General features: G+C 41.4%; 4 protein-coding genes across 7 annotated transcripts in view; 1 reads left to right on the forward strand and 3 right to left on the reverse strand.

Moving 5' to 3' along the window:
* The window catches only part of LOC131692473 (partitioning defective 3 homolog), a 127,155-nt gene extending 121,089 nt beyond the window's left edge, over positions 1 to 6,066 (reverse strand). Inside the window, exons 1-2 of one of the 2 annotated variants that reach the window (XM_058979567.1) lie at positions 6,012 to 6,062; positions 5,055 to 5,310 (exon numbers count right to left, since the gene is read on the reverse strand). In XM_058979567.1, coding sequence (XP_058835550.1) covers positions 5,055 to 5,162 — 108 coding nt within the window. In that variant the 5' untranslated portion in view covers positions 5,163 to 5,310; positions 6,012 to 6,062. Of the gene's footprint in view, positions 1 to 5,054 lie in introns of both variants that reach the window. The other variant, XM_058979558.1, reaches the window with a different exon arrangement.
* Positions 6,067 to 6,205: 139 nt separating this feature from the next.
* LOC131692508 (zinc finger protein 160-like) lies at positions 6,206 to 7,967 on the forward strand. Of its 2 annotated transcripts, none has more exons than XM_058979599.1 (2): positions 6,206 to 6,307; positions 6,377 to 7,967. In XM_058979599.1, the coding sequence occupies exon 2, from the start codon at positions 6,417 to 6,419 to the stop codon at positions 7,965 to 7,967; it is 1,551 nt and encodes a 516-aa protein (XP_058835582.1). In that variant the 5' UTR covers positions 6,206 to 6,307; positions 6,377 to 6,416. The 2 variants fall into 2 exon arrangements, with proteins under 2 accessions (XP_058835582.1, XP_058835592.1); XM_058979609.1 differs by having other exon boundaries at positions 6,219 to 6,307; positions 6,360 to 7,967.
* Positions 7,968 to 7,969: 2 nt separating this feature from the next.
* On the reverse strand, positions 7,970 to 8,864 carry LOC131692521 (uncharacterized). Its single transcript, XM_058979621.1, has 2 exons — positions 8,405 to 8,864; positions 7,970 to 8,346 (listed from the first exon to the last, which is right to left on the reverse strand). The coding sequence occupies exons 1-2, from the start codon at positions 8,769 to 8,771 to the stop codon at positions 7,976 to 7,978; spliced, it is 738 nt and encodes a 245-aa protein (XP_058835604.1). The 5' UTR covers positions 8,772 to 8,864; the 3' UTR covers positions 7,970 to 7,975.
* A 4,378-nt stretch (positions 8,865 to 13,242) lies between these two features.
* On the reverse strand, positions 13,243 to 15,334 carry LOC131692524 (cell cycle checkpoint protein RAD17). 2 transcript variants are annotated; one of them, XM_058979643.1, is made up of 4 exons: positions 15,113 to 15,334; positions 13,917 to 15,030; positions 13,544 to 13,856; positions 13,243 to 13,469 (listed from the first exon to the last, which is right to left on the reverse strand). In XM_058979643.1, exons 1-4 carry the CDS (start codon positions 15,122 to 15,124, stop codon positions 13,349 to 13,351), a joined length of 1,560 nt encoding a protein of 519 aa, XP_058835626.1. In that variant the 5' UTR covers positions 15,125 to 15,334; the 3' UTR covers positions 13,243 to 13,348. The 2 variants fall into 2 exon arrangements, with proteins under 2 accessions (XP_058835626.1, XP_058835618.1); XM_058979635.1 differs by having other exon boundaries at positions 13,917 to 15,033.
* Positions 15,335 to 17,346: the final 2,012 nt, after the last annotated feature.

A 17,346-nucleotide genomic window follows, 5' to 3' on the forward strand; every position in this document is an offset into this window, starting at 1 on the left:
TGATGGTCGTCGTCGACGTCGGTCTGTGCGTACCGCCAGCTCAGGTACCACCAGCTGACACTCACATTTAGCCCGAGGGCCGGAATACTAGGAACGCAACGCAATCGAAGGATTACCGCCAGCCAACAGCAGAAGCCATACATACAAGACAAGGTAGAAGTGGAAAAATATGAAAAGTAAAATTCAAGTGTAAACCTGGTTCTAGGGAATGCCGCCCGCCGCAGCTCACTTGTTTTGTTTCGTGTAATAAATGTTTCTTCCCCCTGTGGCAGCTACCTTTCGTTAATACCTTATCCTCGTTCGCCATCATTCGTAGAATCTCTCCGGGTCTCCCAATCGGTTGATCCCAAGTGACGCCGTAAATAATCTTCTGTGATGCGAGAAGGTAAAACCACAAACGCTGGGACCCTTGAATATATGTAAAGTCCCCTTGATAAATGACGTCCTGCTTGCATGTTTGTGCATCGTCACGGAACGCTGATGTTGGCGGATGGGCTTGCGCCGTCAGACGATCCCTGATTTAAGTTTCTGATTCTGAAAAAGCGCGTGTATGTCGTTCGCGTCGTTGTTCTTCAGTTGGAAGGAAATGATATAATTAGACCCTGGCCATCAGGAGTAAATGAAAACGACACGTTCTACAACGACCAACCGACCGACCGACCATTGAGAATCTAACCCAGCCTGGCGGAACGGCAAAGGCTTGCCCGAAAGCCTTGTTCGACGACTTGACAGTGTAGATACCATTCTCGGATCACCTGGAGGGGACTGTCGCGGACAGCGACAGTGACACGACCGGAAGAGGATCATTACTGACGAGTTACGGTCTCCGCCTGGTTCTTTTTTGTTTTGCGTACTGCTCGAAGCCTTTAGAATTCAGCACAACTAGAGTAATAGCCGAGGATTTCTTTCCTCAAGGGGACCGGAGTTTTTTAAATCACCTCGTTTTGTGCCGAACGGGTGATCTGGTTTGAAAGAGAGTTGAAGTCGTTTGTACGATGTTGTTGTTGCTGTTGATGATGATGGCGATGACGTGCTTGTTTCTTGGCATCGATTTTTTTGCATCGGACACGACCTCGTCGTCTTGCAGGGAACCGGTTTTGGGAGATGTGTTTTCGCCTATTCATGCATTGACTGAAGAGTGGTTGTTGTTAAAACCAAAGCAGAAGAAGATGAAGACGATTGGGTCTCCGTTTGTTGTTTTACTCTGTGGACTATTTGTTTTCTGCGCACAGTCACACACGCAGGGAAATATTCGGAATACATTGTGGTGGCTCGAAACCAGTCCGGGGCAAGCCTTTACAACATCATCATCATTATGATCATCATCATCAAACATCGGTATCGTCATCTCGTACTCACTTGAGCGGTCGTTGTTCCATCCACCGGGGAGACAGACACCAGCATTTTATCAGTGGATACGGTTCGGTGTAGGAGATGAAGAAGACGGCGGACGGCGGCTGAGGTGGAATGAGCTCATCCGTGTTGATGAGCCCCGGTCAGAGCTGCTGTGACTGACTTGATGATGCGGGAATTTCAAGGTTGAACGGTGGTTAGGGTCGATTGCGCACAAAATGACGTGCAGTCGTGGTCAGAGTCGTGATCGTAATTTTCTCCCGTTCGGTATTTTTAACTCAATTCGTATTGATGTGAGATTTCAGTCAAGTGGTACGAAAATTCTTTCTCTTGTAAATTGAATAATTTACCGCAGTGGAAATATACCTGGAATCAAGCGAATCAAAGTTAGGAAACATCTTATTTACCGTAAATACTGAACAATATCTGGAATAGCATAGATGCCATAACAAACTAAAGAGGTATACAATTAAAGAACCATGAAACCATTCTATTTTTTTATATCTCCCAAACAAGAAAATTCGATGAAACTTTGTGTGTAGAGTACCTACTTAAAAAAATTTCATTTAACATTTCGTATACCATAGAACTATGAAATTAATAAAAAGGGACCGTAGAATGTCACAAAAAACCACTAAAGAATTTTTTAATCATTTTGGCTGATTCTATGGAATTGGATTCTCGGAAGGGCTCCCTGTCAGAATCACTCACTACAATTACAGACGAGAGAGGAAATGTCACCCACTAAAACATTGTTTAAACCCATTTGCTGATACCATGATTCTGATCGCGATAATGAGTATAGGGTTCAGATGTGAGTGGAGACTTCACGATCGAGTAGAACCGAGCGTTTATATGTTTGCGATTGAGATTGCGTTTAAAAATTTATAATTTTTAATACGTTCACTCATGTTGCATCGTGACTATCGTGTATTATCGCGAAAGGCACAAGCGTTTCTATGTGAACGTTTTTGCTTTGCGTGAACTTTTTATGTCGCGTATGCTAGCGTGTGTATAACTTCGCGTATCTGACTTCATTAATATAACCGTGTAGTCGTTTGCATATTAGCGTGGGCTTCTGAATGTTCGTGCGGGTTTAATATTATTTATTGATATTTAATATTGAATGTACGGTTCAGATGAAGGAAGAAAGTCAGGTACCATATATAATTGGAGTCACCAACTAATAATTTCTAAGTGCTAACGCATTGACTTAATCACCTGGACGATTTTATGATGGCGAGATTGTGACCGGGTTTGTATAATCGCGAAAAACTCGAGCGTTTGCATTATATTTTGTTCATTCTTATAATGCGGGGCGTTTGCTTGTCGCGATTGCTAGCGTGTTGGCAATTTCTCGTGTACTAAGGCGTTCTTATAACAGTGTGGTCGTTTGCATATTCCCTTGTACTTTGAGAGTTGCCGAGAAAGTAACGGTTAGCGTTTGGTCAACACATACAATCATTAATTAAAAAGGAAAAATGTTTCTGAAGATTCTGCCTTGTCTGCATTTTAATTCAGTAGATCTCTATCCGCCATGAATACCTTTTACCGGCTGCACAGAGAATCTTTTCCACCATTTGGACTATACATATCGACCCATTAACCGTGACCGACAACATTGCTATCGTAAGGCCAGGTCCATAAATTAATTTTGTCGCATGGGCCACACCCATCCCGGTACCAAATCGTTGCAAAAAAGGGTCCATCATTAAATTTTTTTGAACACAATATTTTAAAACACTATAACAGCGAACAGTCCAGCCATGGAGGAGGTTATCAGTTATCAAAAAAATGAGTGAAGTGAGAAAAAATAAAAAAAAAATTGATACATATCGTGGAACTAAGGAAAATGGCACGTTAGCTTCAAGTAAATTGGCCGAGCGTAGATGGGATAATCAAGATATGGCTACAGGTTCTGGCACCGCTTGCTTGACCTATTGACAATAAACAATTCAGGTTGCAATTCAGAGAGGTGAAATCTGTAACTGAGGATAAATAAAGGAACCACTCTTAACGTATTTAAAATGGTCTGAGGAGGAACCAACTTATCCGCTCGTACTTGAGTTTTGGAATACAACACAACACGGTATAAATAAACAAACCACAACCACAAAAAAATTAATACGCGCTAGTTATATGATTGGACAGAATATTACGCAGAACTATGTGCTAAAAGACCAAAGACCGCTAAGGAAAACTAATCTAAGGAAATCCAATTCAACACTCAGTCTAGAATACCTTTACCTAAACTACAAACTGTAGCCAAATTTGCAGCTAGTGTTCATGAAATAATAATTACGACAGTAGCATACAGCACCTCGACATCAACAGCCAGCACGCATTAATAGCGATGAAGCAACTGCGAAAGACGACGGGTTCACTCTCGTGACTCGCCAATGCAAGCAAGGATTTTTTCGCGAAGAGGTGGCAGCGTTAACACGTGTACAAAAATGACACGCTAACTGCAATTGGCGAGGAAATGAATATTTCTCCGCAGCTAAAAAAAAGTTTCCACACACACAAAGGTAAGTCAACATCTGGCTTTTTCTGATCTTTTATTTTTCATGGGTCTTAAATATATAAAAGACCCACAGGATCCGTCGAGCTAATGCATTGGATCGTATTACATAAATAAATTATATGAAAAATATGTATCTATCCAGGGATATAGAACTGCATTAAAATATTTAACTTAATACAACCAATAAAATGCTAAATCCTGGAGTCAACTATTTAAGAAATTCAAGACTTCAAAACCCGAATATTCAATAACCAAATAATACGTGTATCCAACATTTTTCAGTTTTAGACCATCCATTTTTTTGCTTTTCCTGAAATTAGATATTACAGGCATCCCAAAATAAAAAATGTTAAAAAATTTGAGTTAAATGAAATGACAGTTCTATGACTTCAAATTTAAGGAATCGGCTTTAGATAAATTCAGAGCCACAGTATTCCTGCAATAAGAATAATTTTAGAATCGAGAAACTTTGGAATCCATGATTTGTTTATAATGAGAGAAAGTCGAAATTTTTTTATGTTTGTGCATTGCAAGGGACGATCCTCAAGGATCTAGTCTAGTTTTTCAAACTTTTGGATCTAGTCAAGTTTTTCAAACTTTTAGTATACCCTACAAATTTCTGGAAAGTCCTCCGACAATCCAGAGATTTCTACTAATTTCAAGGCACATGGAATGCATAAAGTTCACAAGAATTACATCTAAAGATCCTGAGAAGTTCAAACAAATTATACGAGCCTCAGGAAAGCCCTAACATATTATGGTAACTGCTACAAACTTCAAACACTTTATAACAAACCAACATAAACTACAAGAACGGCTTGAGAAGTCAAAAAGAACATTTACAAATAAGGTTTTAGGCCAAAGGTTATTCTCCGGTAGGCACAATTAATATTATAAAAGTCTTGAATATGCAATTCTACAATTTTCGACTCGTCATATGAGCCAGGTCCTGGACCCTTACGAAAAGTTCCTCAGTCCTACATAAGTTGTGCAACTAATTTGGAAACATACATCTTTAATAGGTTTCTTGAGCGCTTCCCGCATTCATCCTAAAAACATCGCATTTAGACATTAAATTTTGAAATTTTCGTCAATGCTCATTACATAGGAAGAGAACCAGGAAAAGTATCTACTATTCCGTAACCCATTTCAACGAGTAAAAATCATTGTTTAGTACCTTTCTCTTGTAGCGGATAATCGCCTCCTGTTCCAGTTTCCGTACGGTTGTTCCGGGTGGACACGGAACTACAAACCGTGTGGATCCGAAGCAAACCGTAACCTTCATTATGGGGAACGTTTTCTCACTGTAGTATTCACCTGTTTCTCACAGCAACTCACTAAATTTGTGTGTTTTCCTCTGTACTAATATTCAAAGCCAACTTTTTTTTTCTTCTAAAATCGATCCTTTGTGATACACATCGATTGCGAACACCCTACAAAAATTTGCCTTTGACACATTTTTGTTCACCAGAATCTGTTATTCTTCCGTTGTCATAACAGCGCGGTCGGTTTCAAAATATTATGGTTCTCACTCTTTCGCTCCTGCGCTTGAGCACAGAGGTGGAACTCTCTGCACCAGGTTCTCGGCTCGACAAAACATCACTAATCGAATTAATTTATTTCCGCACGTACGTACTGGATACTTGCAATCGCTATTGATCGTAACAATCTCAGAATCAAGGATCATCGCGAATCGAGGTGCAACGGATTTACACGGTTTACACATGCACGTACACAGGTAAGCTAATCAGAACCATTTTTTTCTGTTGGTTCGGTCACCGGTGCATACGCGCGCATACACACTCACACACACTTGCACGCGCAACACAGCACGCAGGCAGGAATGATGATGATTGCTTTTCTTCCTTGCTACTTGCGGCCCTTCCGAGCCTATCTCTACCCCTGCGCCAGAGGGAGAAGCACGATCAGAACAACCACCTGCCGTTGATGAGGATTGGAAGTTTTTCGTTCAAAGTCGGTTTGCTGCTGAACGAGGATCTTGTTTTTTTCCGCTGTCGCTCTACAAACCGTACACTTCAGATTTGAAACACAAAAAGCACCCTTCTTTTCACTGCCAGAACTTCCGGCAATGTATGCACCAATAAACTATCGAGAAAAAACAAGCATTTTTCACCTAAATCCGACGCGCAACCGAACAGCACAGAAAACACACATCTTGCAACTGCAAACTCACGAAACGGACTGACCCGACTGATCGAAAAAAGCGAACCGAAAAGTGGTTAAGCGTTCGCTAGCGAACGGTTTCGTTTAAATTGACAGATGTCGGCCGGCATCTCTTTCCAGACGGATTCTGCAGTTCGCTTTGTTTTGATATTTAGTCATAGGCTAGAAACATATTTGCTCCGCTAATTATTTGTAATTTGTGATTTTATTGTGTACGAAAGTCTACTAATTTATACCGTACATCAGGTAAAATTTTTTTAAATAATTTGTAATTTTATAAAGTAGAATAATTTGTTAGTTTAAACTGCATGTCAGGTCAAGTGTGGAGTAACTTTGGTTACATTCGGAATAAACAATGAACACCACCCGAGTGGCTATTTGTCGTACCTGTCTGGTGGAAGGAGCTCCCTTGATCAGCTTGTTCAGCAACTACGAACCAGTGGCCGGTGACGGAAACGGCGAGGAAGAGGACGAATCATCACGCGTCCAGCTCAGTACAATCTACAGCGAACTAACTCGGTTGCCACTGCGGGTGGAACCGATTCCGGCGGAAATTTGTTTCCCGTGCGCGGAACGTCTCAAGGAGATTGATCGATTCCGTCGTAAGGCAGTGGCGGCTTACGAGGAACTAGAAACAAAAGCAAACATTGCCCAGATCATAAGCCAGCTGGACCAGAGCAGTTTGGGTAGTGTGCGAAACAATCGACTAGAGGAAGACTTTGCCGAAGAACTGATTGCGGAGGATGAACTAAGCAGCAGACCGAAGGTTCCGTTAGCCGCGGGAGAACAACGCTGCGACGTCTGTCAGAAGGTATTCAAAAATAAAATGATGCTTTTTCGCCACCAGGAAATTCATGCTAGCGAAAATAAGTACAAGTGCCGTTACTGTGGCCGGTGGTATCGAGCCAGAAGCAGCTGGTATAATCACGAACTAAAGCATCGTCGCGCGGTAGGAAGGAAGAAAAAATTAGAACAGGAATTTTTGTGTGAGATTTGTGCCAAGCGCTTCAAGGCAAAGAATGCGCTGAGATACCATCTGGAAATAGTTCACGAAGGGGTAAAGCGCTTCCGGTGTGACATATGCAGCAAAAGTTTCACCAGAAATGGTTCGTTAGCTGAACACAAGCTTATTCAGCACGCCGGTATCAAACAGTTCTCGTGCAAAATTTGCTGTAAAGCGTTCGGAAAAGAAGATTCCCTCAAGACACATGAAACCATTCATTCAGGAAAGCGCTTCGGTTGTGAACTGTGCACCAAAACGTTCCTGAAAAAAGCGTTTCTGAATGCCCATATAGCAAAGGTACATCCCAGCGACGAGGCTCCAAAACCCGTCACTTGTCACGTCTGCCAAAAGACATTTACTTCAACGTACCACCTCAAAACTCATCTTTTGATCCACACCGACGATCGACCGGAGAAGTGTCATCTGTGCGGCGCCTCGTTTCGACAGAAGCAACAGTTGAAGGTCCACATGTACCAGCACACGGGAAAACCATTCAAGTGTCAATTTTGTGCGGCTGCTTTCGGAATTCGAGTCCGACTGAAAGTACATCAAGAGAAAAATCATCCGGTTGAATTGCGAAACTTGACCGTACAACCATCGCAGCAACCACCGCAAATAATCAACGAGCCGGACTTTGGAGACGGTGCCATAAACGAGGAAATTTTGAACGAAATTTGCTATCAAATTAACGCCAATCAGATCGTCCTGCAGAACATCGAGGACGATGGTGTGAATTTAATCTACAGCAGCAACGAGCATATCGTTTTCTTCGACGATGGAAATAATCTTCTACCGGACGAGATTGAAGGCGTTGACCCGATTGGACAGTTGTACGATTTTACGAAACAGGGCTACAGCCTGCCCGCAACCGAGGAAAGATCAGACTTGCATGAAAACCAATGAAATAACAATCACTGCACTTTATTAGCAAGCTTTTTCTCTTTTTTTAACTTCTTCCGAACTCCCTCACTCTGATCCAGATGGCTCTGGAAGAAGCTAGCCTCCTTCCGTGCTTGAGCTATTTCCGTGCGTAGTTTCTGCTTGAAAACTGCCCGCTCGTAGGCTAAACGTTCGCTCAGGTGAATCCACTTGAACCGAGACAGATATTTCATACTCCACAGCATATCACAAAACACGGACTTCTTCTTGGTGCTGATGGGTCTGGTGTTGAGATGCTGGACAACTGCCTTGGCCACCCGCTTGCGCTTGAATTCCACCCAGCCCTCGGTGTAGCGAACCATCGCTCGCTTTCCTTTGGCCGTTTTCTTCCTTACCTTGCCGTCTGGAAGTTAATTTGGCCGGGCGAATTAATTTGTTAGTGATGGCAACCATATTATTACCTTTTCGTTCCGGAAGTAGATAGATCCGGCCTACATCACCGTACGGTTCCAACAGCTCCCGAAGAATCGTCACGTTCATATGCTTTGGAATGGTGGAAATGTAAATGATTCCCGGTTTTCGTTTTTTGAGCGGTGTCACAAGTTTCACTTTGGGTGGCTTGGATTTACGTTGAATGTTTTTCGAACTATTATCTTCCGGGTCGGAGGATTCGTCTCCATCCGACTGCTGGTCCATGGTGGGTTGCTGTGCGTCGGAATCGGTCTGCTCGTCTGCACTTTCCGTGTCCGTTGGCGGCTCGGGATCAGTGTTTGTGTGTAGATCGGATTCCTCCCATTGAGAGGATTTGTTGGGACTCTTTTTTACCATTATTTTGTAAGTTTTTAGTATAGCAAGCAAAAACAAACTTTTGGAAGACAAAGAATTTGCGGTTTTTATCAATCTATCACTCGCGGCTCAATGTTTATACCATGCGTTTTTGACGTTTTATTTTCTCACTAGCACAGCTCTATCCTCGCTGTAACCAGTGCGGCCAGATCCACATATACTTTGATAATCCAAACAGTGAATGTGAAGGGCCCCTTACACGAGGGCCGAGGCGCTTGTAACGGAATTCCCATACAATAATCCAGTGGTTCTATCACATTCGCCCGAATGACATTCGCCCGAAAGTCATTTACCCGAATGACGTTCGCCCGAAAACCATTTACCAGAATGGACTATTTACCCGAATGTCATTAACCCGAATGGACCATTTACCCGAATGCCATCAACCCGAATGGACCACTCGCCCGAATGTCATTAACCCGAATACCACATTCACTCAAACATAATATAAAATCGGTAATTGTCTAGTTTAGTGACTTTAGTGATAGAAGTCCGACTTTAATGCGGTTTATTACCAAAAGGATGTATTTTAACCTAAATAAACCAAATCCGAGCCGGAAATGTGAAATCTTTAACCAAAGTTTGATAAACGGAACAATAACAAGTGAGCTGATGCAGCGGAGCTAGTGTGATGCGGCTTGGCCGCATATCCGAGGCCAAGGATCCGAAGCGGCGCAAAGCCGCTGAGGTTCCGTTGGACGAGGCGTTGATCCACCCGTCGCCGGAGTTATAAGCAAACTTGTGATCCTCTTGTTTGCCCGGTTAACTCAAACATAGGGGATATAGCTAGTTTAAAGCCGACTGAGCGGCAGTGAAGTCGGATAGTGCACTAAAAAGCGATGTGGCGTAACCACATTAGTCAACCGTACGCTGACCAATGTGGCTATGCGACATCGCTTTAGGTGTACTATCCGACGTCAATGAGATTCTGTTGCCAACGCCACAAATGCTCTTCAGGTGCAAACTGATGCATATAGGACGCAGTTGTCAGCTCGAGCGGTGAAATTTTGTGATAAACCGGACAAAATAATAAGAAATCTTTCGGAAACACCATCGATCGAGGTAAATATATATTAAGATGTTCCGTTAACGAATTGAATCAATTAAATTAGTAATTATACACTGAAAAAAATCCAAACGTTAATTCTATTTGCTTCAAACCGCTTAAAATTCATATGAAGAAGAAATGCTATTGTTATCTCGCGCACACATATCTTCTATGTGTCAACTGTATAAACTATGTATGAACACACATAAGTTATATGTGCATATTGTTATAGAATGGGGTTTTATGTGCCCAATAGTTATGAAATGTGAATGTAAGATTAATATTTCTTGTAAATACACACATTAGGTTTATGTGCCAGCAAATAGTGTCTATATGCCTCCGTTAATTGCAAAAATCTATGTGTAAAATCAATAGGCATAACGTTTACTTTTTTTTGAGTGTATATTGCATGGTGGAAGTCCATTTGGTACAACACCGTTAGTAAATAGTAGCTCATAAATATTATGTGACGAAGCTAGTGTGATGCGGCTTTGTCACAATTACCGAGGTCGAGGAACCGAAGCGGAGGTCCCTACTCGGCAAATCTGTAATCCATTGGTAAGCTTGGTTTACTGAAACATAGGGGTTGATTCCTTCTTTAAATATGAGCAGTTCTTTGAGTTTGTATACCAAATAACCCTCGCAATTAAACCGGTGATCCACTCGTTTGCCTGGTTTACTCACACTTAGGGATTGATTCCTTCTTTTCAACATGAGCAGCTCTTTTCCCACAATTAGGGGTTCATTGCTTCTTTCAAGCATGACAAATCCTTGGATCTGCATGCCAAATAAGTTTGCAAAGAAACTGTTAATCCACTCGTCTGCCCGGTATACTCAAACATAAGGGTTGATTCCTTTTTCAAAACAAGAGCAATTTCTTGAATCTATATACCAAATAGCTCTCTACGTAATATTGGATTTTGAGACAGGATGATTCTTTCACCTAATTCACGGATGATTCTTCCATCTAAACCAAAGTTTTTTCAGAAAAATAAAACAACTTGGTCATCAGACAAAATATTCGGAAGATCACCGAATGCAACTAATTTACAAAAAAGTTGTTGCCTTGGCTTTCTTGCCCCATCAAGGTGTTCCAATGGCACCCGAAGAATTGAGGAAAAGTTGTCCAAAGGCTTTCGACGATTTTTTGGATTAATTGTATTTTTGGTAGGAAGGAAACTAATCAAAAAGTTTCTCGATAACCGTTGTTTGTCCCCCGCTTCGTGGTCAGTTTTCGAAAATGTATCGACAAAGATTCCTAGAACCACCAATAATGTGGAAGACTAGCACAATAAATGGAACGGTTTGTTAAGCCGTGGAAATTCTATGGTGTGTTGAAGCAGTTGCAGCTTGAAGAGAAAAAACCCTAGTACATATGTTTTACGTACACTACAAGCGCTACCAACAGCTAAAAAGTCTAAAAAGAACTCACGAAAGGACCTAAAACTGGAAACCCTAGTTAAATCATACAAATCAGGTGATTGGATTAACTATTTGTCTGGTATAGCTTTAGTGTTAATTTCTTCATAGCATCAAATGTAATAAAATTTGTATTTCATCTTAATAAATTAAATTTTGTCGATTGACATTTCGATGTTTTTCGGGTATATGGAATTCGTGCGAATGGCATTCGTGTTTATGTTGCATTCGGGCGAATGTCTTTCGGGTGTTCGTGGCATTCGGGTGAATGACATTCGGGTGTATGTGACATTCGGGCAAATGTCCTTCGGGTAAATGGCTTTCGGGCGAATGTCTTTCGGGCGAACGTGACAGAATCAATCCAGTAATGATATTAATTAGTAATGACACTTTTATTGCGCGTGTAAGAGCCCCTTAATGCAGTGCACTAGCACATTGCACACATTGAACTGCAGTCAAACTTTAGAGAAAAGTTGGACTGGGCAAAACACTGTGTTACATAGCGTTACTTTGCGTGGTAACACTTTTCAGATTTTCTAAAGAACAGATGATCAACCAGAAATAAATAAAGAGCGCTGCAAACTGGAGCTCAGAAAAGTAACGCTATTTAACAAAGCTTGTTTTGCTGCAGAGTGAGTTACACCCAGGTTTTTTTACGCGGATTTTCCAATTAACGCGGTTTTTGCAAAACTATTTTAAGTCCTTTTGAATGCAAAAGACTGACTTTTTTCTGAAAAAAAAATTCTAAGTCCTTTTGAATGCAAAAGAAGATTTTCGGAAAGATGGAAGAGACGGGTCTGCAAGACTACTTATGGCCCATACCCCAACAATATGGGTATTTTTGGAATGGTCTTGAAGAGTAGGTGCCAGAAATTGATTTTTGACGCTACTTTGAAATCAAAGATGGCGACTTCCGATTTAGCTAAATTCGCTATAACCCAATCAATATAGGTATTTTTGTAAGTTGTTTTAATTAAACAGTTGAATTTACTTAAATTTAAACAATATGTTTAATTTGAATAAATTCAAACCCCCAACTCACACCACATACGTCTCTTTCTTCTCTCTCTTTCATTCTCACCGCACTCTTCTGGATGAACACATAAAAATATTTTGCATTTTGCTGGTTTATGATTGGATCTTATATTTGAGGGTGTTTTGGATGATTGCCCAGATTTTTCATGCGGGAAGTCGCTATCTAGAATTTTAAAATGACGCCAAACATCGACGTTTGTCTGCTACTCGTCAAAACCATTCCGAAAATACTCATGTTGATTGAGTTGTAGAGAATCTCGCTAAGCCGGAAGTCGCCATCTGGGATTTGAAAATGGCGCCAAAAATGAATTTTTCATGAACCTTGCGGGGAAGGTGCAGATTTATTTATTTCTGGCACCTACTCGTCAAGACCATTCCGGAAATACCCATATTGATTGAGTTAGCGAATTTTGCTATGCCGGAAGTCGCCATCTTTGATTTCAAAATGGTGTCAAAAATCAATTTCTGGCACCTACTCTTCAAGTCCATACCGAAAATACCCATATTGTTGGGGAGTGGGCCATAAGGAGTATTGCAGGCCCGTCTCTTCCATCTTTCCGAAAATATTCTAAGTCTTTTGCATTAAAAAGGACTTAGCTTCGCTTCAAGCAAAAACATCATAATTAGTTGGAGAAGCAAATAGTTTCTGGATTTGCCTTTAGTCATTCACACAAGTTGTGTGATGAGTTTTGTGTCTAAATGGTGCCAAATTGGTGTTTGTTACTGATGAGATGAATTCGAAAAAACCTATCCTGGCTTTAAGAAAAAATATCTCTGAAAGTAGAGTCTCCAGAGAATCTCAGAAACGTTTACCACACAAATTTCAATGTAAGCTAACTACAACCGAGATTTTAACTCAATGACAGATTATTGACCCATAAAACTGGATGTAGTCACCCTGCGTCATCATCTCTATACAACCGCTATCAAGATAAGTTACTCGTTGCTTTTCATTATGTTGAGTTTATTGTCGGTCCTAAGATGGCGTAAACAATATATATACAAACTTCTAGAACACCACCCTTGTTAACATTTTTCTAAAAAAAAAAACATTAATTTACACTCTACCTGCCTGGATAATATCGAGATATCTTTTATAGTCAGTTTTAAACAGTCCGGCGGATATCGACGATGTTTCTAAACCATACTTTTTCAGCTGCCCTTCGTGACTCGTCACGCTGAAAAGATATGTACGTAAGTGATAAAATCAAACTCCACTTTCGACAGCCGAATCAATTCCCTCCACGCTCACCTTGGTTTGCTGTAGACCTTCTTCTTTCGTATCTGCTGCCAGCCGCCGGCAGTTTTTCGATTGTGCACCATCGTACCTCTAACCGCGATGTTCAGTCCGTAGCTAGCCAGCAGATCCTCCCGATATTCGCTCATTATCACATCCGACAGACTCAGCGCATCTGCCGCCTCCTTTATGTCCTCGATGTCGGTGAACCGCAGCACGTAGTTGGAATGAATCAACGAAATCATCGATCCCGGCTGAGAGGTAAACGCATCCGTCAGGTCCTCCGGTGAGTGATGAAACTTTTCCTCGCCTTTAACCGTCTCTTCATCTGTAATTAAACAAAAGCTAAACAAAAACAAACAAACTTCCCAACATCAATTCAACTTACACTTTGGATTGAACACCCTCCCCAACGCATGCATCAGGGTAAGATTTTCATTACAACCGACCGACTTCAGCTTCTTCTCCTTCTTTTTACCCCGTCCGGTTACAACACCGGATGTGTTGAGCACTCGACCACCCGCGTTAACCGCTTCCGTGGACAACCGGGGTGCATTCTTCAGCGAAGCAAAATGCAAGTTCAGCGTAACGTTCCGTAAATCCCCCAGCGACGACAGGATGATGCTTTCGATCAGCTCCTGCGAGGGAACGCGATAGTGCCGGGCCATGTCCGCTCCTACCATCAGGGACGTTATTCGTTTGACGGCTTTTTTCATCAGCGTAGCCGAAACGCTGTTGAATGTTATGTGGTGAATTTTGAAGTCCAGCAGAACGTCCGGTGGAAACAGGTTGAACACAATGTCAAGCTTTTTGTTCGATGTTTCGGTAGCGATGAAAACTAGTGGAGAGGCTCCCACCGCCTGATAGGATTCCAACGAGTTCAGGAATATGGTGGGATCGCGAAGAAAAACGTTGGGGAAATCCTTGACTAGAAGTAGTTTCTGTTCCGCTGCGGTCTCGAATATCGAGCAGTACCTGGAAGTTTTGTAAAGGAACTTATCGAACAGTTTCTGCTGATTTTCACGATAGGTTGTTTCTTGGCGGTCATTTTCAAAGTCATAGTTATCGTGAAAAAATAGATCCATATCGGCGGGAGTGGTCCATTCAGCCACCCGATAGCCCAGATCCTCGGCGATGGTTTTCACGGTGGTGCTTTTTCCGCAACCCGGTGGACCGGACACCAGGAGAATAGCCACCGGTTCGGAGTCTCTGACGCGGTCATACGTCCGGAACCACTGTTGTATTTCATCCAATTTCTTCGGATGAACGGCCAAATCAGTGACGGTGCGGGGAGCTAAATCGACGGACCAATCGATCTGCGATGCACCGGTAGCTGCAGGAACAGCGGGCACTGCGAAAGTGAAACTGTTCGTTTTGGTTAGTTTGGGTGCTTTCGCTGCCGAAGGTTGATGATTAGCGGATGGCTCCGATAGCGATCCGGTCCGTTTCACGGGTACCGGTTTGATTTCGTCGTCGAAGGCGGATTTGAACCATCGTTTGTTCTGCTGGAACGGGAGTTTGGCGGTAAATTGTCATCTTTTTTAGTTAATTCGACAATATTGGTGTCTATTTAGGATTACTTACGTTTGAGGACATTTGCAGCAATCGGTTGGAATTGGGTTTAGTATATTAATTCTTCTTGGCCATAAAAATAACTTCAAGTGCCAGATTTACGTTAACATTTATGTTAAAAAATTCACTTTAAACTGCTATAAGTTTCCAAAACATCAACGGTTTTGCCGGCACGAATTAAATTCGGTTTGTTTTGAATGCGCTTTAATTTTTTTTGTGACATTCGTAATGAGAGCTGGATTCTGCATACTCGTGACATACAGAGTATGCGTAAGGAGAGTGACGACACACTCACAATGAGTATCTGTCAGTGTCATTCTGAACGGAAAAGCGATCTCTTCAATTCTTTATTTTTTATTTTGGCTAAATGGTTAAATATTATGTGATGAATATCTGCAGGTTTATTTTGGTGCAAGAATTCATAAAGTCGTTAAAATAAGTTAAAGTAAAGTCACTCTGCAGTGTTGCTGTTTTATATTCTCGCTCTTCTGCATGTTCTTCGAGTTGATCGTAACGTAGCAGCGACAATTCTTAATCCCACCTAATCAATAAGCATGGATAATCTATATTAACGCCTCCCTAATATGCATTCAAACAGTAAAATAGCATTTAAATGTTATTGAAGTCGGTTTTAGTAAAAATTACGGCTACATTACTGTACTGTAGTGAAAATGGTTTTTTATTGCTGTTAGTTACTGTCAAAAAGTTTTTAAGTAGATTTTAACAACAAGTAGCATCTACATATACTAGTTTTACAGCCGCCCTGCATAATAAACATGGGACTAATATTACTGCCTTACCGCACTCCAGATGCATTCGAAAAGCAGGAACCTACCTGCTTCAATTCCTCGTGTTAGGAGCGGCTCAAAATAGCGTCTACCTCGGAACTGCAATAGCGTCTACCTGCGCAGCTGCAAAATACGGCGGTAAGAACCGACGGACGAGTGTTAACATTGTGTTACTTTTTAATTTTTCATATTGAAAAAATATAAAAGATCAATGGCTTAGTTATGCTAATGTATTTAGCCGTGTTAAATAAATTTAACAAAACTATTTTGCACTATTCTTTATTTCTCCTTTGTGGAGAGCAATTTAGGTAAAATCTGTTTTCTCCATCCGGCTGAAGAGCACAAAACCAGCAACTAAACTAGTTATGGCATTTGCTTTTCGACTTCGTCTCATCAGAATCCGACACTAGCTTAGTGATAAGACTAAGCTAGCTCCAAAAGACACAATTTATGTCGCTGAGTAAATCCCATGTCAAGCATGATGCCCCGTAAGAAAAGAAGCTCATTTCAAGCTGATAAAAACTAATGAAACCGAAACATTTGTTTCAGTTTAGCTTAGTCCTGTCACTAAGATAGTGTAGGATTCTGATGAAACGAAGTCGAAACGCAAATTCCATAACCTAAATTTTAGTAAAAGTGCTGTTGGAGATTAACAGCCTTATTCCTGTTTACGACGAATGCGAGATTCGAACGAAAGAACGCATTACCCTAAGCTACAGTATAGCTCAGCACAGTAGAGCTCTCGCATGAATAGTGCGGGTTATGAAACCTCTCAGACGAACAACTAAAATATCTGCCTCTAAGTGGTAACCATTTTTCAGGCAATCCCCGACATCCTCCTGCTCAAAGGTCTTGATTAAAATTACTGACATTACCCCCTGTGACGGTTTTCAGTAGACTTCCCATGAACATGTACAATTTTGTACCTGTGTACAAAATTTCGTGCACGCGTTCAACTTGTTCAACTTCGCCTCGAACATCGAACTCAAGCGAACGATGTGCAAACTCTAGTTCAAACATCCGTGTACGTACACCGAGTGTGTACACGAGAACGATTCGCTCATGGCAAAACGAGCCAGCGCTAGTGACGATGAGAGTGAGAAAGAGAAAACTGGTGCCACGAACCGACGAGTGTACGCACACCGTGTTCGTACATGGAGTTCGGTTGTGCAGGCAAACATGTGCACGTGTTTAGGTACGAAATAGCGCGTTTGAGTTCGTGCACGAAGTGTGGGTTTAATATGAGAACAGAACCAGAGCAAACATTGTGTACGATGTGCATATGGGAATACTGGTTTTCAGATAAATCAATCTAAACAGCGAAAATGTTCAATATTTTTTAAATATTTATTTTTTCTTACTATTTTACTTTTTAATCATAATGATTTCCGTTTTTTCCTTGTTCCTTACAATTACAAAGTGTTTTATTCTCTTTTTTGTTTCAATTACTCACCACTC

The sequence above is a fragment of the Topomyia yanbarensis genome, chromosome 1, assembly GCF_030247195.1.
Source record: "Topomyia yanbarensis strain Yona2022 chromosome 1, ASM3024719v1, whole genome shotgun sequence".
Lineage (NCBI taxonomy): Eukaryota > Metazoa > Arthropoda > Insecta > Diptera > Culicidae > Topomyia > Topomyia yanbarensis.

Bases quoted from the DNA above. Each gene is read 5' to 3' on its own strand.
- LOC131692524 (XM_058979635.1), bottom strand. The intron at 13,857-13,916 runs GTAAGTTGAATT...GTTTAATTACAG, and splicing joins GAGGGTGTTCAATCCAAAGT to ATGAAGAGACGGTTAAAGGC. The intron at 13,470-13,543 runs GTGAGCGTGGAG...ATATCTTTTCAG, and splicing joins AAGGTCTACAGCAAACCAAG to CGTGACGAGTCACGAAGGGC.
- LOC131692521 (XM_058979621.1), bottom strand. From the start codon at position 8,771: ATGGTAAAAAAGAGTCCCAACAAATCCTCTCAATGGGAGGAATCCGAT. The intron at 8,347-8,404 runs GTAATAATATGG...ATTAACTTCCAG, and splicing joins TCTACTTCCGGAACGAAAAG to ACGGCAAGGTAAGGAAGAAA.
- LOC131692508 (XM_058979599.1), top strand. From the start codon at position 6,417: ATGAACACCACCCGAGTGGCTATTTGTCGTACCTGTCTGGTGGAAGGA.